At 37.5% G+C, this 23,881-nt stretch overlaps 1 protein-coding gene across 14 annotated transcripts in view; it reads right to left on the bottom strand.

Annotated features, from left to right (window-relative positions):
- The window catches only part of NADK (NAD kinase), a 45,301-nt gene extending 27,474 nt beyond the window's left edge, over positions 1-17,827 (bottom strand). For 11 of the 14 annotated variants that reach the window (XR_011135787.1, XR_011135782.1, XR_011135785.1 and 8 more), the window contains exons 1-8: positions 17,586-17,827; positions 12,495-12,708; positions 7,713-7,796; positions 2,806-2,935; positions 2,158-2,266; positions 1,858-1,943; positions 1,481-1,583; positions 516-667 (exon numbers count right to left, since the gene is read on the bottom strand). Coding sequence is in view for 2 of the 14 variants with exons in the window: in XM_068916027.1 (XP_068772128.1) it covers positions 516-667; positions 1,481-1,583; positions 1,858-1,943; positions 2,158-2,266; positions 2,806-2,935; positions 7,713-7,796; positions 12,495-12,667 (837 nt within the window). In the remaining 12 variants the exon portion in view is untranslated. Of the gene's footprint in view, positions 1-515; positions 668-1,480; positions 1,584-1,857; positions 1,944-2,157; positions 2,267-2,805; positions 2,936-4,270; positions 4,420-7,712; positions 7,797-9,460; positions 9,485-12,494; positions 12,709-14,778; positions 14,957-17,585 lie in introns of those variants that run through there. The other 3 variants (XR_011135792.1, XR_011135793.1, XM_068916029.1) reach the window with 3 other exon arrangements.
- Positions 17,828-23,881: the final 6,054 nt, after the last annotated feature.

Genomic DNA, 23,881 nt, shown 5'->3' with positions numbered 1-23,881 from the left:
ATCCAATATCACTACTCTGCTATTGCTGACTTGGCAATGTAACAAACGACAAGCGAAACCATGCTTTCCAGATCTTTGAAAAGTTCATACTGATTTAATATCCACCCAATTACAATTTTGCATTATCAAGTGCCAGTTGAAGATTTTTTTTTTTTGATGTTACAAATAAGTTTATTTCCAAAAGTCAGTTGCCAGCAATGTGCAGGGCTTTTCTTCTCACTTTTATAAATCTTTGGGATAGCCTGTTTTAAAACTCCTGGGGCTTTTTTTTTTCAAAATAGAAGGAGACTATTAGCACAGGACAGTAGAATATTAGCACTTATGACTGCAGCAAGTAAGGAGGTACACCACTTGCCCATTATTTAGCACACATGTTGTGAATTATACCAATATAGCTCTGTCACACCACTGGGCCAAGGCAAGTCAACTAATGAGAAGGGGAAACTGATAAATAAAAGCAATTTACAAATTGTGTATTAGGTTTTTCTGTTTGTTTACTTATTTTGCCCTCTGACCTGATATTGCATAATTTGCTTGCCCACTTCTTTCTCTGTATTTGCAGACACGACTCCATTTTCTTCTATACCATTTTGTATTGTCATATTCTCTCTGTTCTCTTTTACTACTTTCACTTTCAGCCTGCTTCGTAGAACAAGTGCTGCATTGCCTAGAAGTGAAATACAGGAGAAAATGCACAAAAATTATATGCTAGTATAGTAATAAAACTCTGTAATGACTAGCAATCTGAGTAAAATGCCATCTGTCCCTATGTTTTCAACATTTCCAATTTCATTCACAAGAGAATTGTCTACATTTGGTTAAAGTTCAAACTGATTTTTAGTAGTAATGAGCAAAAATGAAGTCAAATTTGAGCTAGTCCTTCTTCCCTTTCCCCATCATGTAAAAAGAAATTTTAAGCTTTATATGAACACGATCAAGATTAGAAAATACTGACTCACTAGCTAAGCTTAACTGAGACAGAAGCTAAGCTTAAAAAAACCAGTACATTAGAAAAACCTATTAAAAGACAACATTCTAAAAACATGAGAGTCCTACACATGTTTTCAGAAATCTTTATTTTGGGTGCAACCCAAAGAACCTTGTATTGAAGAGAGAAAGTATTTCTTCAAGTGTTCTATGAATTCTGTTTAGAAAATGACTTATTCGAAATATGAAATATGACTTTCCTAACGACTTCTTATTTAGCTGTCATTTAGCATACAAGTTCTGTATTTTCTTTTACTTTTTTATTTCACACAGGACAAAGTTATCTCTTAGCCATTTACCTTTACAACACAGTATGGAAAGCAGCACTGAGTGGATCAATACAATGCAGTATTTTTACTCGTTTAATATATTTTTTGGTGACCCAATCTTACTGAAAAACCTAAGTGAGTCAATTAAAAAAATTAACCAGTCTTAGTAAAAGCTGCAGAAAAATGTAACAAAACACCCCCACACCTTATCCCCTTAAATTTACCTTCTATAACCTGAGTGACTTGAGACTGAAAATTCTCAAAATTAAATGGAGTAAGAAATCCAAGAGATCCCAGATGAAAAGCCATAACTGGAGGTACACTACCCTATCAATAAAGAAAAGAATTTAAAAGCTACTGAATAAAAGCAGTATTTTGACTATTGATGTAATCTCAACTGTGCACAACAAAAACAGTGATATAATTTAACAAAGCAGCGCATACACATTATTTTCAGGACGTAGAGGGTAAAAGAGGTTTGATAAAGATAAAATGAACAACAGAGGAAACATGCAGTTCTCAATAACAGAAGGAGAAACCAATCTTCAAATTCTCTAAAAAGAAAAAGAGTGCTTTAAGTCTATTTCCTATGAAGACCAACCTGGAAAAGTGAGGAAGCGTAAAGTAAGGTCCCATCTCCTCCCAAGCATATGATAAAGTCTATCTGATTGGAGATATCATCATAATCTAAAAATAAATAAATAAAAGGTCTCAACTTCCTAACATAAATTAAGTATAGCATAGCAACATTCACTCACTAATATAAAAAACTGCAACTAAGACATAACAACAGCTGTTCACAAACAAAAAAAGTTTGACATATTTGATTTAATCAGTGAGGAAATGCTAAGACAAATAATCACTGTATCGCAAATTTACTTTCAAGAAATCATTACCATACCTTCTCTGAAGGTGCAAAATTTCTTCTTCACTGGTCCAAAATTATCGTCATTAGCTATGGCTGGGTCTTCCAAAACTTTTTTTTCTACATACACTATCATGTTATTCTCCTTAAAAGAGGCAAGATAACATTACTAATAACCTCTTAAAATGATGAAAATATTTGATGAAAATATTTGATTCTCCCCACAATTTTCATTAGTTTAAAACATATGATTAATATTTTACAGAAGTGATTTTCTATATCTATGGAGTTTTTTTTTTAAGCTACAGTATATGGTCTAATTCTATGGAGAATTTGCAGCATGCACAGGCTATGTAATAAACTGAACTTTGGAATATAAATTACATGATACAGTAACATTGCTATGCTTATTCAAAATAAAAGGATAAAATATTTTATCCTATCCCTTTAACTTAGAACTGGAAAGAGAATGAAGGAAACAGTTTTGCCCCATTTTTTTTTTTAAAGCTCCAAGTACTGCTCTGAAACAAGTTTTATTACTTCCACTGCAACGTGCATAATGATTGTTTGCACTACACAATTCCATGCATTCTACCTGTAACAGAATCAGTAAGACTGAAAACAGTTCAGTTATACATTTTTTAATTATTGGAGAGAGGAAAAAAAAGTGTTACATTTCATTACCTCAGTAAGATACACACAGAGTTCTTTAAAAGGCTGCAGCAGACTAGCATCACGTATCTTTTTAATAACAAGAACGCTCTTGGGAGGTTTGTTCCATGTCAACCGCTGGCTTGCTGGGTCCTGAATGTGCCTGAAGAATAGAGTAAAAAAGAGAGGGTGGCATAAATCTTTAGGATTATTAGATTTTATATGTCCCTTCATCAGGAAAGGTTAATATGGAAAAGAGCTAAACAGATTATTAAAAGCACTGAATAACTGAAAGAAAGAACAGAGACATGCTGCAATGCCTCACAGGTTTTCAAAAAAGTTACTACATTTTGCTTTGACAACATTCTGATCCAGTAAGAATACATGCTTCATTATAATCACACGCAGTCCTCGAGCAATATAAAGAAGGATACAATAGTTTATAATTGCAATGATGCTTTTTCTCCTTTGAAGCCAATCAACGCTTCACCAGATTAAGATGTAACATTGTACTAAGTTGTCCATTTCTGCAACTGCTGATATGCTAATAATATTTGCAAGCAGGGACTTTAATAGAAGCACTATAAAAGCTACTGAGATAAAGTTCTTCAACTGACATCTGCCCTGATGCTTCCAGCCATAATGCTTTCCTCTATCTTGTCTTAGTGCTCTCTCCTCTTCAGCTGATTCAAAATAAAGAGAAAATTAGAGAATCAGAAAAAGCTGCAGTACAAACTTGGTTTTTCTTCTTCCAATACTATTAAATACAAATTAAATATTTAGCTTAAGTCAATGCAAATTTAAGACACAGTATAGCAGTTCCATCTCCAATACTTTTTTTATTTTTAGGAATGTTTCCTCCAGCATTTGCACTAGTATCAGATCACAGTCAAAATTTTCTTGATATTTTTTGACAGCTGGAGATGCAGTCATAAATTCTACAGTTTTTCCACTAATATTAAGAACTTACTCAAAACTACACTACCACAAGGAAAGGGCAAATATTTTAATTATTAAGATCCACACAGTGGACCTGTTCTAAATCCTCAAGACAAGCCTCAACAATTATGAAAAACTGTACCATTTTAAATCTATTCTGGGAAGTCTGGACCGCAACTCTTTTATACTTCTTATCAAAAAGCCTCAAAATTAATGGCTTAACAAGGACAGACAACTAAAAACTTCTATTCCAGTACAGTATCAAGGCAAACATTACAGATATGTAAGTATAGGTGAGTTTTCTACAGTATTTCTTTAAAACATTATCCTCTATATTAATTTTCTCTCAGTGAGAGAGAAAAAATAGATTTATCTGCTTAAAGTAATAAAGGTAACTACTGCTTGAAATTAAAAAAAAGTTGAACTTTAAAAAAGTATTTCAAAACTGCTCGCTCTCTCTATTATCAGATTGCATTCAAAGACTTGAGAACCTTAAGAACTAAGTTACTTGTGTATGAATAATTTTGTAGCTTTCTAGTGATAAAAGTCAGTTCAGTACCAGAACTTCATGTTGCTCCATAATACATTTGGTTGATTTAGGAATATTCAGCTGCATTTTTCTGCTTTGTTTGTATCCAATTCTGAACTACATAGTTTCATAGCTGTATTTCACAGATTATAAGCATCCCATCTTTTTCCATAAGGTGTAGATAATCTACAAAGCAAAGCAGATTAGTATAAACGCTGTACAAGCCAAATTTATAAAGAGATTTGGATTTAGCACTCTAAGGGTTAAAAGAAAACAGATGATACTACTGCAGATGACACAACAATCTGCTCGTTTTACTTTCAAGAAAAAAATCTAAATGCCTATATTGTACATACAAATATAGCAGAAATTATAGGCTATTGAAGTAGTCTAATACTGAGCACTTTCACCAACATAAATTACCACATCTCTCTCTCTCAAAATATTGTTACATACACAGAGCAGTATAAACATGCAGTTATTTCTATACTCAGTATCGTGTACAGGCTATCAACATCATGTTAAATTTCTCCTCATTGGATTTCACTATCACAGAATCACAGAATAGTGAGGTTGAGTTGAGGTTGGAAGGAACCTCTGGAGATCATCTAGTCCAATCGCCCTGCTCAAAGCAGAGTTTTTTTGGTTTTGGTTTTTTTTTTTTTTTTTTTTTTTAAGATAAAGTATTTGGTCACTATGAATCTCAGATTGCAATGCCAATGGAAGGCTTCTCCTGACTTCACTTGCCAACCAACAGCTAAACCGGTAGTAAAAAAAAAAAGTAAGGAGGGGGAGAAGATTTCCAATAACATTTTTAACATTTACATGTTTATTGTTGCCAAACAATTGCAAAGGAACAGAAGCTGAAGTTTTATATGCCATTTTTTATATAGATGGTGACTAAGAATACTGTTTTCTATATTGAAGTTCATTTAATAAAATTAAATTCCTCAGATCTCAATACTGTTAAAAAGGAAAATACACATACAGAAATATCCCACACACATAAACACAGATTTCACCATAATCAGTCTACTTGGTAAAGCTAGCAAAGAACTAAAGACTGCAGCACTGCTTTTCACTTAAAAATCCAAGAACTAACACAGAATTTATTCAAGCCAGTTTGTTTCAACTGTACTCACCAATTCCACGTAGTACTACTAAAGGAGAAATTATTCATAACATGCTGTAAGATCTTCATGCTTGTCTACAGAAGTCAGGCAGGCAAATGCAACAGAGCTCCAAAATGGGCTGAGGCTTACAATGCTTCTTACTGAATTGCTACCTCAAAGAAAGCATGTTTCTCTGAAGTTGATTTCCAGTTAAGTATTTTGATTAGTCTCAGTAAAAGGTTGTGAGGCTTTACAAAAAAAATTCCTTCTAAAAGAGTATTATAGAACTTCAGAGACAACAGTGTTTCATAAAAAAAATCCTGTTTCAAGAAAGAGTTTAAACACAAGTAACTGACCATGCCTCTCCGCCTAAAATACAACTACTTAATTCTTTTCTAATTGAAGAGGCATTCTGCTCTTCTGGTCCTTTTACAGGACAGCCTTCAACAAGTAGGTTTTTCAACACAGTCATCACCATTAGCACTCAAAGAGACACTAAGACGATGACTAACTGATGCCCATACACACAAACTAGGATTTTCTGTTACATTCTCTTCAGTGAAAAAGAGTTTAACATTATTAGTGACTGACAAGAAGAAAAAGCAATAGTAAGAAGATTTAGCTTGTTTTTAAAAGCCACAAGAAACAAGAAGAAGCAAGAAAATCTCACAAACGGTAATTTACAATTTAGTTTTCAAATAATCCTTTCCTTCTAAGACCTGAAAATGCCCTACTTCCCCAGCTATTCTGAATTCTGTCTTCTCTGAATACTGTATTGCCATAGCCTCTGTACAGAACTGATCTTGACACTAACAGTATATTGTACAATGCTGTCTCAGCCCATGGGAAGGCGCATATTCATTACAAACAGGTGGGTAAATGTACAACGCAAGCTAGGTTGTCAGATGAACTTCAGCATACCAAGCCACTAACTTAAGAACGGACAGAAAGCATGAGGAAGTTGAGAGTTCCCCAACACTTCAAGATTTCCGCCACACCTTGTGGGAGAAGTTAAAATATCACCAACCTGCTTTGAGGAAAACTATTGTTATTTAAGTGAAGATCTAAGCAAATAAATGTATTATCCAAATACCTTAAGTTCATTTAATTTTAACAGAAAATCAGAGCAATAAGATAGAGCTTTTCAAAAGAACATTAACCAACTTCGTAGTACCTGTGCATCTAAAGAACCCTATTAATTCCTTGTTTGACCAAGACACCATTTACTAAGCATATAATACATGCTGATAAAAGATAATACTTTTATGCTGCCCAACCTACAAAATTAAAATGCTTACACAGCTGCTGAATAGAAACCTCCCCTTAATTCCACATGAAATTTACCAGCAACATAGACTTAAAGCAAACTTGCCTAGATGATATTCATACACAGAAAGTGCCACAGATTGGATAAAAAATTTCAAACTACAAGCTTAAATCACATTATACAAAGACAGGGAAAGACCTTCTCAGACTTCCCTGCGCACAGAGCAATTTTTCCTCATGCTGTCCATAAAAATTCCTCTTCTTTCACCCTTTTCTCTGCCACTGAAAACCAGTTCTCATACATATATATTTATATATTTCAAGTCAATGGAATAAAGAAAATGCTACCAATGCCTTCTCTGCATCATTATCAGATTATAAGGGTGTTTTCTTAATGCACATGCTGAGTTTACTGTCAATTATGTTGAAAAGAGTTTACTAAACTAAGAACTGCAGATTGCACAGGACATACCTAAGCAAAACTTAAGTACTTAATATTATTTGCATGCCCTGCCCTATTGCCCTATTTTTAAGTGAAATCGTTCACTTTCTTTTCAAAGTTTATATATCGAACAGCAAGAATACTCCATTAGTTTAGGTAGTAGAGTGTAGGCCTAAAAACATCAGATGAATTACTAAAGGAGGAATTATCACAATTAATTCCCTTGTAAATCTGTTACCCTGCAGGAAATACTCCAGCTGGCAAAATCCACTATATACCTACACAGAGAAATACGGATTGCATACTATCATCCTCCGGGAGGAAAAGAAAACAAACAATGACATTCAAACTTATATCATACTCTTCAACCCACAGATTAAGCTAATACACATTTAATTTGGTTTTACTTGAGAATCCTCTCAGCAATGCTATCCATTCTCCTCCCAGACTGACCTTTCAAAAAGTCTGTATGATTCAAATGACAGGCCATTTTCTGCAATACAGGTCCCACAATGGCAATCAAACAACACAAAAATCTCTGAGTATCAGGTAAAATACAAAAAGTGCAGATTAGGGGGGTGAGTAACAGCAAACTGTTACTTTTTTCACTTAGAATAACCATAATACTGTTAATTTGACATGAAGTACTTACATGATCGTTTTAGGATTTTGCAGCATACAGGCCTTTGGTCCAAAGGTGGTCACTGGGCATGGTCCATGCAAGGAGCGTGTCCTCCTGAAAAAAAATTAAAAAGGTAAAAGAATGTGAGGGCAAACTGGATACAATTAGCTCCCCAACCACCAAAGCCACCTTGAAAAAGCCACATTAGGCAATGCAGGGCAAAGTACATTTCCTAAACCTGCATTTGCTGTTGACCAGTCAATATAATTTTATGTGTATTAGCTCATACATTAAAAAGCTAAATCGTAACTCTTCTACCTAGTCCTAATGATTTTAACCCAAGCCTCACTCCCAGTTTATCCACTCTGCATACTGAGCAATTAATTCCTAAACACTAATACAAGGCACATACTCTTCTAACTCATTTAATCTTCACTTTGCACAAAGGAAGCATCACAGCCTCAAACAAGATATGGTCAAGTTTCAAGTTGGTTCTGTGAATGCATGTCTAGCCTGCCTTTTCAGTCTTAACTCTCTTCTGACATTACAATACAGAACAGTACACGTGTGTCTGAGCCAAGGCAGAGAGCCACACAATAGTAAAAAATTCAACAACAACAAAATTCTGTAGATAAATCCTAGACTATAGAACTATAAAAATATAAACTAGCTTTGAGGTCTCACTATTGCACAAAGGAAAAATATATATATATATAATGTTTAAAAAACAAAATCCAAATAATTCCTATTTCAGAATTAGATATGTAAATCTTAAATAAAAAGGCTTACCTTTTTCCTAAGCTAGAATAATAAGGAATTTAAATAGCTAAAGGGTGCATTTTTCAACTCCTCAATTATGTTGGCTATTTTTAGAATTACAGCAGAAAGCATAAACAAGTACGTAACTCTTCAAGTCCGTAACAAGTAAGCAACTGAACACCTCAGATTTTGTGGGTAGTCATAAAATAACACTGAGAAATTATCAAATGAGAGACTTGTGACAATGCTTGAAAGCAGCTCAAACTATCTCAGTAATAACACAGCTGAATAAAGAACAGCAGCATTCAGCTTTTGTTATGTAGTTCAGAAGTTTCACGACCTTCACTGAACAAGTGAAGTGTACCCAGTCAATTATTCAAACTACAAAAAAGTAGCCTGCTTTTTTGTTTGTTTACAGTAAATGCACTTTCTCTTCCTTAATGTTTTGGCATGCATTAATTCCTATTGACAACAGACAACCAAACAACTAAGCAAACAAACAAAATTAAATGCAAGACCTTTATCTTCAGGGCACATTCTCAGCAAAAAAACTGCAGCAACTGTTAGCTGTCTGTCATTAGATAGTTGTAAAGGATTAGTTGGATCAATTCCTGGGTGATTTCAGCTTTACTGCTGCACACACATTCACCACTTTATTTTCTGTATTTCTTGAAACACTGTATCTTATCTAAGAGAACACAATTTTAGAACAGGACACGCAGACTGATTAAATCCAGTATTAATATAAGCAAAATTATTTAAGCAGTATTCTTAATCTCAGTAAGGTACAGTAACATGTAAAAATTAGACTGTCTAGTGCAAGTCTTGACAAGCATTTACAAAGAAACCTCACAATACCTCCCACCTCCCTCAGCAAATCTATATATGGGAGTAAAAACCTAACTCATGTAATTGTTTAAACATCAGGTAAATACTATTAGAACTATTACAATAAAAACAAGTGGGAAATAACGCCTTTCTTGCGCTTAATTCAATTAACACAGGAAGTGTTAACTAACCTATTGCTTGTCCGTAGCAAATCATTATTTACTGCCTGTGTTCACGCGCACTGTAAAGTAACTCAGACCAGCCTGGTAAACTTAGCAGTTAAAATAACAAGGTTCGCTCTTAGTCCTGAAAAAAAAAAAACACCCCAAAATCTACTAAAATTTTAATCAGATGTCAGGTGAAGAAGATATAATCTAACCAAAGAATAACAGCAACATTCTATTTGTTCCATGTCTAAGAAAATGCACTTGTGTAAGACTGCATTCAAATAATAAAAACAAGTATTTAATTTCACACAGAAACGGTATTTGTTTTTCAAAAGAAAACTTTCCTCATTTATAAATTCAGGCATGACTAATCCATTCAGATGAGATTATTAGCAAGTGTTTTATAAAGTTGCCCTTATTTATAGCAAAATAGAAAAATGAGCAAGGACTTACATTATCATAGATTAATGTATACACCAGTACGTGTAAAGGAATGGTAAGTCTCTGTCTACTTCAGAACAATTACACTTGAAAGTAGGATAATAAAATAATACTCTGACAACATCACTTCCCACTTGCTCTACTCAAGCCTCACTCAGTAACTATCTTTTTTTGCCTTCTTTCAAGAGAAGTCCTTATTCCACGCCACCCCCTGTAACTGGCTAATCTCTACTCCTACAAAGAGCAAAGATACACATGTGACCTACACAACATTCAAACATAAGTTTTCTCTGGAGGCTCGGCTTAGTATTTGACAGAGATTTGTGTTATGGTTTTGCATTTATTTTGTTTCTATTAAAACTCGGTCTATGCACTGTTTGATCAACCAAAGATAATATGTTTGAGTGACAAGAATTTAAAGTGGTTTGTTGTAAGACTGTCTTTGCTAAGAATGAAGAGTAATGCTCTGGAAATTTTACATCTCTTAGGAAAATATAATTGCCAATGCAAAGCAGATAGGCAACTACTTCAATTTGAGTACTATAAGCAAGCCTGAGAACACTTTTAGTCTGACATTCTGCACAACACCTTCGGACAGGTTTTTCACTTATTGATAGACAGCCAGCAAATGCATAGAGAGCATTTTAATAATAATAATAAAAAACCTTGTAAACAATAGATCTAGTTCAAAAAGTTCAAAATCACAAGGGATAAGGTTTATGCAGATTATTTCCAGTCTCAAAAAGTAGCATCTTTTTATGCAGGTTAACTAAAGTCTATAGTCCTAAAGATTCAAGTGGAGAGGAAGCAGGGGAAAAAAAAAAAAACCCACACCACCAGTTTTACAACAACCTTTTTATGCAAACACTTACCTATTAGCTATGATGCAAAGCCTAGTAGCTAGAATCAATAAAGTCAGAGCATGGTCCTTTGTGAACATTTCCCAAAAGCATTAAAGTACACTACTTTCTGAACTACATATGCAAAGTAATTTTCTAAGCTTTTAGTCTCTTTAAAGATAGACTTACATCATGCCTCCTCCTTCACCATAAAGCTTCCCCTGCCATCTTGATTCTCATCCATGTATGTTCTGCATTGCAGCCACAATCCTACCCACCAAGCAATAGGAATGGAAGAGAATTTCATCTGTTAAGCAACTCCTCCGTGATTCTGTCCGTGCTTCAATCATGTGGGCAGTCACAATATAGTTGTGCTAAGTGCTGATAAAACTTCCCACAAGAACAAGACACACTGCTACCAAAGCATGCTATTTAATAGCTACAACAGGTCCAAAGATCACAACATCAAAAGTTGAACCCAAGTTGTCCACATGACAAAGCACTGCAAGTAGATTAACAATTTGGCCTGAAGAAAAAATGGGCGTTTCTGCAATATGATCTGCAAGCACAAACTTACGTGGTAATGTGAGGCAGCACGAAGTAACTTACATTCCCATACAGGTTTCTCATATACAGCACTAGAGCTCTAGCTAGAGCATCTTTGATGTTCATAGATTCCTTTCTGATACTATGAACTCTGTAGATATTGGTTTTGACAGCCATGCCATTGTGATTACAGGTATGGTTTAAGTCCTAGTATCTTCCCTCCTTCATTTTGGACTAGGGACCACCTGAAGTGCATTTTAAGGAGTCCTTAAAAGCAACCCATTGAGCCAAGAGGTAAAGTTCTGCCAACTTGTCAAGAATCTGGAACCAAGCAGAAACCTGTTTTTTCCTGTAACTTGAGTTACTATCAAGCTTTGAATTAATATCCTTCAGTACAGAAGCATTTGTGTTTTATTTCTGTAAGGTACTTAGAACTTCTGAGGTTATGTTGAAATATGACAAATACCTCTTAGCATTCAAAGCTGAAATCTATCCTGAGACCTTGGAAGTTGAATACTTAGGCACAATGGATTCCTCAAATCTGAAAATTAATATTTTGCATTTATCTGTTTACAGGCAACAACCTTCTCAGATTCTATATTTCATTAACTTCCTTCAGCTGGAAATATATCCATAGTTTCTTAACAAACTATTAGAAATAATCTATTTCAACACATGAGTTTCCAGATAGGAGTTTTACGTATAGTTGCTCTTCCAAAAAAGGGGTCTATTATGTTTCACATAGCCCTTTCTAAATGTAAATACTTTCTTGAAGCCTAGCTCTGACATATTCATCTCAGACAGCATTTAAATGTCACTCACAAAGCGAATGAGTAAGGCATTGTATCGCTGAAGCTGTATGCGCATGTAGATTGCTGACAAAACACGTATTAAAAAACAGCTCAAGATCTAGTGAGAAACACTAAAGCAGAACTAAGGCCTCACTATTAACTAGAACCTATTTACGTGAATGTGGATTTAGTGATGACCACCTAGCAGGCTTGTTCAGACATTCAAGTTCTTTTCACAGCACGCACCACACTAAGATGATGGCTCACTGATTATCTCTCTCCACGTTCATTACAACAAAATCCTATTTTTCTTTCTGTTCATTATCAATTAATCAATTCATTGACAGGACTACAGTTATATAAAAAGAGCAATGATAACTACAATATACCCTTTTTTTTTCCCCTTAAAGGTAGCACAGCAGGAAGAAACAAGAGCCATACCGGAATTCTTTGGTGCTTCCTAGGGCTGGTGAAGCAGACAGGCTTCGTGACTTAGCTCGACCCCGGCTAGTACTGCTCCACTCCTCATCATCATGACATGCTGAGCAATGATAAGCAGATTCTGAGCGTGCATCAGCTTTACTGGTACACAGTTTTCCTCGATTCATCTCCATACCGGAAGTGAAGGAGCTTCAGTCAGGAAAAAACTCAATTCCTGTGGGAAAAATGCCAGGGAACAAGAGGTAGGGAGGAAAGATGAAAAGTTTCAGCATTACCAAAGCTAATAAAGCAAATATTAGACACTGAGTTTACATCCTTAGAATTTTGAGAAACGCTTCTCAAAGACATCTGGGCCATTGAAAAGTTCCTCAAAATCATAAAAAGACACTGGAAGGAAGGAAAACACAGAGGATCCCAAACCTACAAGTAGGATGTACAGTCTTGAAAAATGGCAGGGGAGATATGGATGAGAGGAGCAAAAAAGGAGCTCCAGGAGCTGATACTCAGCACAGAGATGTTGAATGCTAGTAGCTCAGTACCAGTATAGATTCATGCCTCCAGCTCTATGCGGGGAAAATAAATGTATTTTATGGACTGTAGAGGAAGAAAAGCTTTAACTGTTTGCCAAGAATCAAGACCCAGGAATGCCTATTAAGCCTACTCTTAGGTGATACATATATTGAATAAATAAGAATAGAATACTCTAGGCTATGATACTGGAAAAACGCCTGTCAAAGTATGCAAAAAAATAACGGAACAGAGAAGCTTAATGAGCTTCAGTTCTTCAAAAAATTGACTATAATGCCAAGCTACAGAGTTCTTAAGTCATTCATGACAAATTGGGGAAATGGTCCAAAATAGGATAAAATAAGGAAAAACGTGAAGTATTTCACTTCCACAAATAATCAGCACAAATAAGATGAAAAACAGTTGGCTAGACAGAAATTTCACAGAAGTGAAAGAAGTCATCTTTTCACTATGCTTTGTGTACTTATAAGGTCTCATTTGCACAAAACATCAGTTTTACTCTCAATTGTACTCCAAATACATAAATAAATATCTGTTTTTTCAAGTCCTAATATCCTTCTACATCTCATAACACATTTTATTCCCAAAAGTTCTGCTCAATAGCAAAGAATGATACCTTCAGACACAAAATTACATTTCAAAATAAACCTTTTCTCAAAACATTCTGTTCTCTTTTACACCCAGGCTAAGCAATTCTTCAATAAACCAAGTCTATTCTTTTCAGTATTTTAAATATCCACTCTTCCCTGAAAGTAGTGGAAACCCCACATGCAAGCTCTCATCCTTATTTGAGCCAAGTAGAAGAAACCTTATCACAATAAAAATGGAAAGCAACTTACACTGTATAAAGAAACACTAAACTATTGGCAAATAGCATCTAAACTAATGAAGTACATTCCTCAAGTGATTTCAGCAGCAGAAAAAGTTGATTCATTAAAAACTTGCAGATTTTTTTTTTTTTTTTTTTAAAACAATTGTGTCATTTTGGTTGGGCTTCCCACAGTATCCTGTACAAAATGGATCATAATATTATTGTAAAAAGGACTGTGGCTCAGGAAGATATTAATAGGGTGAAAAAAAGGTATTTGGTGGTAAAGTTATGAGAGGATGGCAATCCCCAAAATTTTACAAACACTAAGCTTCACAACATCCCAACTTTTAGATAACAAAAGCATCAGGAAAATAGTGATTCCGTAGTAATTGAGAACTAAAACCGGTTCATTACTTAAGTGGTAGTTCCATCCAAATAACTAAATTATAAAATGTCTTTGCTCCTGCTGTAGATTGCACTGGCCCTAACAGAACACAATTACAAAGAACTACAGTTACTGTCATCCATTAATAATTTATAACATCTTGCACTCATAAAGGTATTGATGTTTACTCATTGCTTAGTATCACCTATGACCAAGAGTTGGGAAATGCTCATTTCGACACACTGACTATTCTGACATCCGTAACTACAAAAAACGTAGCTCAATTTTCAGTTAACTCCAAGCTCAACATAACTGCTGTGCCAGTTACTCAATTTGTGCACATAATTACCGGGATCACACAAGCACATAGTAAAACAGACTGATATCTGACAACATAATTTTTTAATAGTTTCTCATTCGCATTACTTTTTAATCACAGCCTCATCAAGTTTCAGGAATATATCACTGGCTGGTTGTTTCTAAACTAGGTACAAAAATAAAGTCATTTAAACGCCTAAGTTTCAGAAAACAAGCGACTTTACACATGAGATATTCAATACCTCTGACTGGCAAGGCCCCTTCAGCATCCGTGTGCAACTGTAGAAGGTCTTATATTGTTTGTTTGTTAATTCATCTTCTAAATTAAGTCACTGCTTTTATTTTAGAGATCCTAGACTTGAACAAGCATTTAATTTTTTTTTCCTCACATGCAAACTGGATTTTTAATTAATAGTTTTCCTGGTAAAATACAAAAAGAACCAAAATTCTAAGTTCTGAAAATTAAATAAGAGGATTTTATCCAACAGATTTTTAAAGGACAGACATAAAGGAAGTTAAAAAATTAGATACTCATTCACCTTCCATTTGTACCTAACTCACACCTGAATTGCATGTACCATCAAAACACATAAGCCTATCAACAACATACCTAAAAAAACTAGTGCCTTAATTTATGCCTGTATATCCAAAGATTATTCTTTATAACCGGAAATCATCAAGACAAGTAGAACATTGTGTTTGATGTGTCCATCTTATAGGGCCCACACAAACCTCTCCAGTATCTTAATACACCTAGACTTCTGTGTTCTTCATCACCCATCTTTCTGATTTTTAAGGAATTAACAGATCTGTCTGTAAGTCTTTACTGGACTACTATGTTCTTAGCTAACACTAGCCAAAACTAGTATACTTATAGCAAGTCAAAGTTAATGCCTATGAGTTAATACATTCCATTCTGTAAAATTATCAAAAAAAAAAAAAAAAGGTGGAGATAATTCTTCACCAGCTGAAGAGGCCATCCCCTCATGCATAATCAGAATAAGAAAAAAATATATATACTGGAAAAGGTGGGGGAAGGGGCAGATAAAAACAACCACTGCAGCTCACTGTGTCTTATTATCCAACTTAGAAACCAGGTATTTGGAAAAAGAAAAAAACCAACCAAACAAAACAAAAACCTTATCAACACAACATCCAGGAATGGACCCAAAAACTTTAGACACACGTCAAAAAAACAAGTGAAGAGGCTGCTCCTGTCTAAGTCATGACCAAAAGTTAACAACAACAGGATTTAAAAGTTTAGCGTTACAGAATGAAGAAGAGTTGAGAAAGACTAACGCTTTCATATTAAACTTCCACGATAGTGTCCCAAAGTAGCAAGTCGAGTCACCTCTCTCATACGTATCCACCTTTTTATTGTAGTATCACATCTTCTGCTTCTTAATCATTATAAATGAACACTCCTATGAATCAATGTTTCACAGAGGCTTCAAATCATCCCTATACGGAAGGAAACAACATAACATCCCAGAAGTTCTACTATCGCGTTTAGACCATGATTATGAATTTATATTGTCAGGTCTACCTTTGATAATCTTTTTCTCCTCTGATCACACTGAATGATAAAAAGAAATATGATCTTCCAATGGAAGCAGTTACACAAGGAGCATAATGCTGCAAGTAAGAGCATTTAAGGAGTTTAAATCATTTTTGATGAGCAGGCTTTTAAGCAGTTATTTTGTAACAAAGCTTCCTCTCTGTCAAATGCATGTTCCCAATTCACTATGATTAGAGGATTACTGCAGAGTCCATCCTGACCAAATACACACACTGCATTTAACATGCCTTTAAGATTGCCGCTATTCCACTAATTTCTTCAAAATTAAGAAAATTTTCAAAACTCTTCATTTTGCAACTTATCAACAATGTATTAGAGCAGAAGAGGACAATGTTACATGCAGAAACTGTACCAGTTGCTCTATTGCCACAGACTCCTGTTCATTTGTTCTATATGGTATTCACTTCATTCTGCTAACAATTTTTTTTTTAAACTATACTTTACTCAAGAAAGTACTCCAATAGAGCACACATGCATATAACTCCATCCACAAGGCCCTAAAGCTTCTCTCACCAAAAAAGCAGCAACAACTGTATCAGGCAGACAAGACTTTGTTGTAGTTTAGAACTTTGTGTTGCAGTGTGTCTGAAGCAAAAAAAAAAAAAAACCAAACAAACAACAAAAAACACCACATTGAAGTCTAGCTGTTTGACACCAGCTGAATTTCTGTGGCATCTTTTTTGATTACATACTTACAAAATACTGAAGTGCTATTTCTACTAAAAAACAAAACAGATAGCATGCCTATCACGTGTTAAATGCCCAGGGAAAACAAATCCCTGTGTTAACCCTTCCGCTACAGAAATATCAACACAACAGGCACCTATGTTTAACATACTATAACCCCAGGGAACAGATATTAATAACCAAAAACTCAGACTCCTAGATATATCCCTATCCGTGTTAGTCTGGAACGAAGATGTCAAAGAAACAAAAAATGAACTGGGCTGCATATTTGATGTGTAGTCAGCAGATCACGTGCCAAATTAAGTTGTTCTACCCATTATCCTTTCGAGAAACTATCCTCCTACCTCACTGCCCCTTATCGCTCACGTTACTAGGGCGCGTCTACAGCTTACTCCGGTTGAACTGTTCTCCCGGGTTTGCAAGAAGTTACCCGCGAGTCCGTTTGTCCCAAAGGAAGACAGCCCGCAGGCTCACCAACAGCTCTCTCAGGTTCCCGAGAGCCGCCGGATACGATCTGCCCTCCGGCGCGGGCAAAGAAGCCGCACCAGGCCAGCTCCCGCGAGCGGCGGCAGCAGTCCGGGAGGCAGGCGCCGCCGCGGCTCCCCGCCCGCCCCCGCGCTGGCGCTCGGGCCACGAGCACCCGGCCGGCCCCGGCACGGCCGCTCCGCACCCGGCCCCAGCGCCGCGGGATGCTGCGCAGCCCCCGCAGGAGGCCGCTCCGGACTCCCCTCGCAGGAGCCGCCCCCCACCTCTGCCTCAGGGCCCAGGCGGCCCCCGACTCACCGCGCCACGGGCTGCTTCAGGGCCGGGCGAAGCCTCCCGCCCCTGCGCCTTCAGAGGCCGGCGCGCCAACCCCGACGGTGGTGGTGGTGGCGGCGGCAGCGTCTGCTCCCGTGCAGTGAGCGGAGCCGGCGGACCCTGCGCGCCTCCATCGTCCTCTCCCCGCCTCCTCAGGAGAGTCGGCCCCAGAGGCGGGGCAGCGCGCATGCGCGAGCGAACGGCCCTCCAGGGCCGGGACGGCCCTCCGTCTGAACGCCTGCGCAGCCCGCCCTTCCGGAGCCCCGGCGGGCGTCGCTGCACGCCTGCGCCAACTCGGCCGGCCGCTAGGGCAAAGGGGCGCGTCACTGCGCATGGGCGGGCTACGCCCGCAGGAGAGGGGGGCGGTGGGGTGCGGCCTTGCTTGGAGGGCCCCAAGAACCCTTCTGCCCTAAAAGGTTGTCACTGCGCGCTTAAGATGGGGCCTGCTGAACAGGGCAACATTCAGGCCTGCCTCAGCCATCTAGGTTTGCAGCTCTCCAAACCAGTGGATCCTACTGTCGGCAAGCAGAGTAGCTGTCCTATATGGTGATGAACCCATGTGGAGGGGCCAATACGTTTCTTTCATTTTCACTACCCGATAAATGACTTCCTTGTTAGTTTGAATTGGAAAAATATCTGTAACGAATTAGTCTCCACAAAGGCTGCAAAAAGCAGAAGGGACCAAATGTTAAGAAATAGGCATGACACCTGAATGTCAGCTGCAAAATCCGTCATACCATCATTGACCGAGTGATGTTTCTATTAAGGATGATTAATTAAATCCTCAAATTAAACTGTCAACTTCTCAAGGCAAAGTTTTGCACTGCTCTGTTTTTGGTTTATGTATAATAATGCTCTCACCTCTGCAGTCATTTCTAAGCTAACCAATCACAAGTTATAACACATTTTAGATCTGTCCCAGATGTATCTGGGATGCAATGAACATCATTTAAATATTTTCTGCTATAAAATTCCTGTTTGGGAATGCATGTCACCTTACTGTATTTGAATCCTTCTCATCACAACTGTAAGCAAAGGATCCTGATATGCAAGCAGCTATCCTCCGGTCTGTCCTTGATTTGAAACCGAATTTTGAGCAAGAGTAAAAATAAAACAGAAAAGCATTTGATTTTAATAGTTGCTTGGACCTGCTTCCACCTGTTCATTTTGAATTGAGTATTCTGATGCCCAATGCTGACTATCTTGAAATTATCAGGAATTTTGTCACAAATTTCAAAAGGGGTAGCATTAGGCCCCTATATAGATGCAAACATGAAAACAGCCCTTCACAAGTGTCAAAGACAACCCGGTTTTCTAATTTCTAGACTGTGTTTTCCATGAATACTGCTTCATTTTAAAGAGGTCATATTTTAACTCAGACTCATACATGTGACTCACTGGAAAATATTTCAGGGCAAGTCTACAAAGTGAGAACAGTTTACACCATTTGAGAATTTGGTATTTTTGGATTTTTCTCCCTTAATGCAGAATTGCATGTTTTCAGAAAGCTGGGGAGTTGCAAAGCAGAATTCACAGTCAATAAACAAAGAGACAGACTTAAAAATGAGGAAGCAGTTGCTACATATGGGGAAATACCATAGCCAGTGTTACATCACTTTCTAGAGAGCAATATTTTGAATTTGAGCCACAATTTCTCCTTGATCTTCCTTTCAGACAACGATAGAGCCCAGACTGCAAGGAATTCAGGAAACGGAACACAGTTCCATGAAGTCAATGAAATCTTAGAGACTCAAATGTTTTGCAGGTGCTTAAAGGGATAATCAAACTGTAAAGGGACGATACAAAACGATATTAGGAAGTAATATAGAACTACGTTTGACAGAGTCAAGCCATTCATCTCCAAAGCTGCAGTGAAACACGTTCCAGCAGACAGGAACCATGCTCAGACTCAGTGCCTGTGTTACGCATACTTGTCCATACCCAATTACCCCCCACTACCAAAGCCAACCAAGGAGTAAATTTTCATTTAAGTTGGCTCTCTGGATGAATTTTTCCAGCTCCTTAAAGATGAAAGATAAAGCACCACTTGAATATATCTTTGCAGCTGTCCTCCACAGGATTAGATATAAAAAAAATAAACATTTCAACATTTTTCTAAGCACAGCGACTTCATGCACTTGCTGAACATCTTACAAGAGGAATGAGCTCTGGACTTCATGAATACTTATCCTCTCTAATTGATGGAGATTAAATAAGACTGCTAATCAGCCTATCCTATTTATAAAAGAGCTACAGTTAGCACAGCAGCTCTGAGATGCCCAGGTTCAGCAGTGACCTTGGAAGCTCTGATTCCTGGGCTGGATGAACTTAACACACAGACTAGTAACACTTCCTCCCTCCTTTACAGATCAAAGTGCCACGAGAAATAGAAGAGTTTTGTCACTTTTGAGTTTGTCCTCCCAAACAACATGCTCAGAACAGTGCAGCTCCACACACTAACCCAGGTTGTGCTTCCTTTCTCCCAGGGAAGACACAGGGGAAATGTGAATAAATAGGATCTCTGGTAGTAACACTGAGATATAAGCATAAAAACTTACTGCTTTTTTCTGCTCTGGCTCTCAGTTCTGTGAAATATAATTTTGCTGGCTTTAGATTTACAAAATAGATAAGTTAACAAAAATGCTATTGTCAAGGGAAACCTCAACTAATCATACAGAAGACTGGTGCCAGATACAAAGAGGCTCTGTTCCAGCCCCATCTACAGTTCCAAACCCAGCCTTCAGCAGAAGATATTTCCACTGACCAGGAAACAAATTAATTGCCTCTAGTAACACTCAACAGGGTTGAAGAACATAGTTTTCACTTCTCAAACTTCTTGTTTCGTACAGTCTCTGACAATTTAGAACACCTGAGGAATCATGAGGGTTAAAGATGTCCATAAACTTTAAATTCTGATTAAAATGGTAGCACATGAGTGTGACAAACGAGCTATTATTAATGGTGCTGAACCACAAAGCCACTGACATACGGACAGAGAAATGCATGCCACAGCATCACATTCGCTGTTCAGGCTGATCTACAAATACCTCCAACAGTTACATAAATATCATTATCCCCATTTTAAAGATTGGGAACTGGATTAATTGACTTGCACAAAGGTTCACAGATCTGTGGCACTGCTGAGATAAGCAATCAGGAACGTTGGCATGTAGCCCTACACTCAATCCACTTCACAATACAGACCGTCTTGGATAACGTGAGGATAACACTGAGAGCCGTTGGCAGCCAGTGTAAAGAAAACTTAGGTAATAAGTAGTGCAGAGATGCAGGAGAAACGTAACATGTGAAGAGTAGAAGGGGAGACAGCTGAAATCTTTGACAGAGTGAAAAGCCAAAATATTAGCACTGTTATTGAACATAACAGCTAGAAAAAAAAATACCATACAGCAAGTTTGTTCTCAAGTATATTGCTCCAATTAGGAAAGACTACTGATTTCATAAAGTTTTCAAATAAATTTGAGCAACATTAAAATGACATTTGTTCAGAAGAAAACGTTCTTAAAGGAGCTTAAACAGAGATTTGATGGCTAAACAAAACCAATCTAAAGTCATACTTTGGATGACCTGCTAACCACACAACACAGCCTAAGGATAAGACTTGCAAAGAGCACAGCTCTGGGAAGCCTGATTGTCTTGTTGGACTTGCTCTGTCTGGGAACAACAGGGACGAAGCAGAAGTCACCAAATTTTCCTAGTTTCAGACAAAACGGAGCTACTTAAAGGTCAATCACAAGCTCATCTATTTAACGCTGTACTCCATACATTCCAGATTCAGGCTAGATTACAGGACAAAACCAGCTTTGCATCACTGCTGCTGGTGCTTACAAGACAAACAGCTACTCTCACCTTTCTGGACCTTCCTTTGGCACCTGATACCTTTAGCCATGGGATAGAGCCTTCTTGTCTCAAGGATGCAAGAGGGTCCCAGGTTAATGCATTAAAAGGACACCTGAGTCTTTCAACAACAGCTAGATCCCTCCCCCAGAAACCTACACAAGAATCAGTTCTTTCCTATACAAGCCTTACTACATGAACTGGCATCAGCTGATGCAGGCTCAGTTGCCAATCTTCAGCAGATTCTAAACATATCATCCCATTTTTCATCACAGCTGACTACATCATTGCTAATAGACTTCAGTATTTGAATGAAAGCAGCCAATAGATTCAGCTTCAACTTGTCCCCCCACCCCAAACAGGGCAATGATTATGCTAGAGGGCAACTGAACCAACTGGAAAGAATGTGTAGCTAAAAGTAGTCTTCTTATGTGGAGGCATACGCTTCCAATTGGTTGATTCAGCCCATAGCTTCATATTGCTCCTGAATCCCCCACCAGTGCTAAGCCTTCACATAGCAAAATCTACAACTGAGGCTTTCTACCAACTCCAATCAGTAAAACAGCTGTTCCATCTTGATGTGCAATCAGTTGGTTTGAGTTATGCTTGCTTTTGCCATCTGGATTATACCTGTGCTGGAAGTGATCAACCCTGGGAAAGTGCAAGTAGCACCAAGTACTTCATTCTGTCTCTTTCAGTAAGGACTATCCCAAGCAAAGATCTCTTTGCAATCACTGTATTGTTTTCCATATAAAAAAATCCAGTGCAAGCAATCACTCAAAATACATTGTGTTCTTTATCAAAATAGGCCCTTAGCACTTACCTCCTATCTCACAGCAGGATATAGAGAACAGATAGACCTATGGAGAAGGCCTTGGAATACAACCTGGGGTGTTCTGGAAGGTGTTCCACCCTTACCCTGCATGATGCTGGCTGAGTCATAGAATCTGTTTTTCTACCAACAGAGCAGAGATAAAAAAGTTACTTCTCTCTTTATCAATCTTGTCAAAGCTGTAATATTACTGACACAGGAACCGCCTCTTAGCATATGCCAGAGAAGCACGTATTCCAGTGAGCCTATCATCTTTTATGAATTTCCAGTTGGTAACCTAATACAAATAAAAAATGAAAATCCAGGTCTATTTATTACAACATGTTTTTCTGTTCAAAGGAGAGCTGGAAAGAACAAGACTATATTTAAATAAGTCATTTAATTTTATTCCTTTTACAAAAGCTCAATTTATTGTAAAATTTAAAAGCTTATCCTCCAGGGAAACTGAACCAACTAGGAGACAGGGTAAGGTGTCTGATAGGTAAGCATGCTGCTGCAGCACTGAAGTTCAAGCCAAATCACTAGTTAGATGCACAGTCTAGGAGAATTCGTTCCATTTTCTGCAGGATCCCGCCAGAGTGAAGCACCCCTGAAAGCTCTCTTAGGTTTTAATATTGCCAAAATCAACATAGTTAGCAATTCCAGGCAGAGACAGTAATGGGACTCCAAAGAAAAACTTCTCCTGGTTTCCCATAAATACCTTGCTGTAACTGTTTGGTCAGGTCTAGGCAATTACAGTTACTACTTGCTCCCAAGCCACCAGTGCTTCCAACATGATCTTTCATGACTGAAGTATAGAAGAGATCGCAGAATTCAGCCTTATAGAATTCCAGATCTCTCTCTCAGTATTTCAAGGAAACTGGCTTATTGCTATCATTTAGGCTATTTTCAAAACACATTCCACCACCATAAACAGCTAAAATGTATTAAAAGTCATAACTTCTAGTTACTAGTTGTCTTCTTGATAGCGGGATGAGCTGGCTGTTCTGCGTCCTTTATATGCCAGAAACCACCCAAGTTAAACAACTGCGATTAACACCTTAGAGTAATAACGGAGGAAGTTAGGTCACAAGCTTTCTTAACTGCCCAAACTTTGAAAACAGATGGTTCCTCTTAAGATGGTTCCTCTACAGTCAATTCCTCTTTGTTGTCATGTGTTGTCAACAATATACTGTTTTGCCATCTATAGAGCATTATGCAACTATGGAATGATTTTAAATAGCAAGAGGCAAATGTTCAAAAAATGACATTAGAAGTAAGATGACCAAGCCCTGTTTTTTCCACTAGCAAGGATTAGCAAGTGAAAGCATTAGCACTGCAGGCTTTCCTTGCCCAAGTGCTGAACATATATGAAACATTATGTTCTTGTCCCAAAGAGAACATAGATGGAAGACTCAGACTTATGTCCAGGTTACCATGACAAAAATCTTACCACACATTAGTTGTCCACAGTAAGTACCAAGGGGTCATACAATTCACTGCAATGTGCACATTCATTACAGCTGATGCTTGTTAACCCATGAGTTAAAAGTAAAGTTTCTGCTCTGAAAGTCAGTAGGGATCCACTTTGCAGTTTGGTCATTAAGGGACATTT

The sequence above is a fragment of the Struthio camelus genome, chromosome 21 (genome assembly GCF_040807025.1).
Source record: "Struthio camelus isolate bStrCam1 chromosome 21, bStrCam1.hap1, whole genome shotgun sequence".
NCBI lineage: Eukaryota > Metazoa > Chordata > Aves > Struthioniformes > Struthionidae > Struthio > Struthio camelus.
Note: the sequence above shows the minus strand (reverse complement) of the source record. Positions and strands in the feature narration are given on the sequence as shown.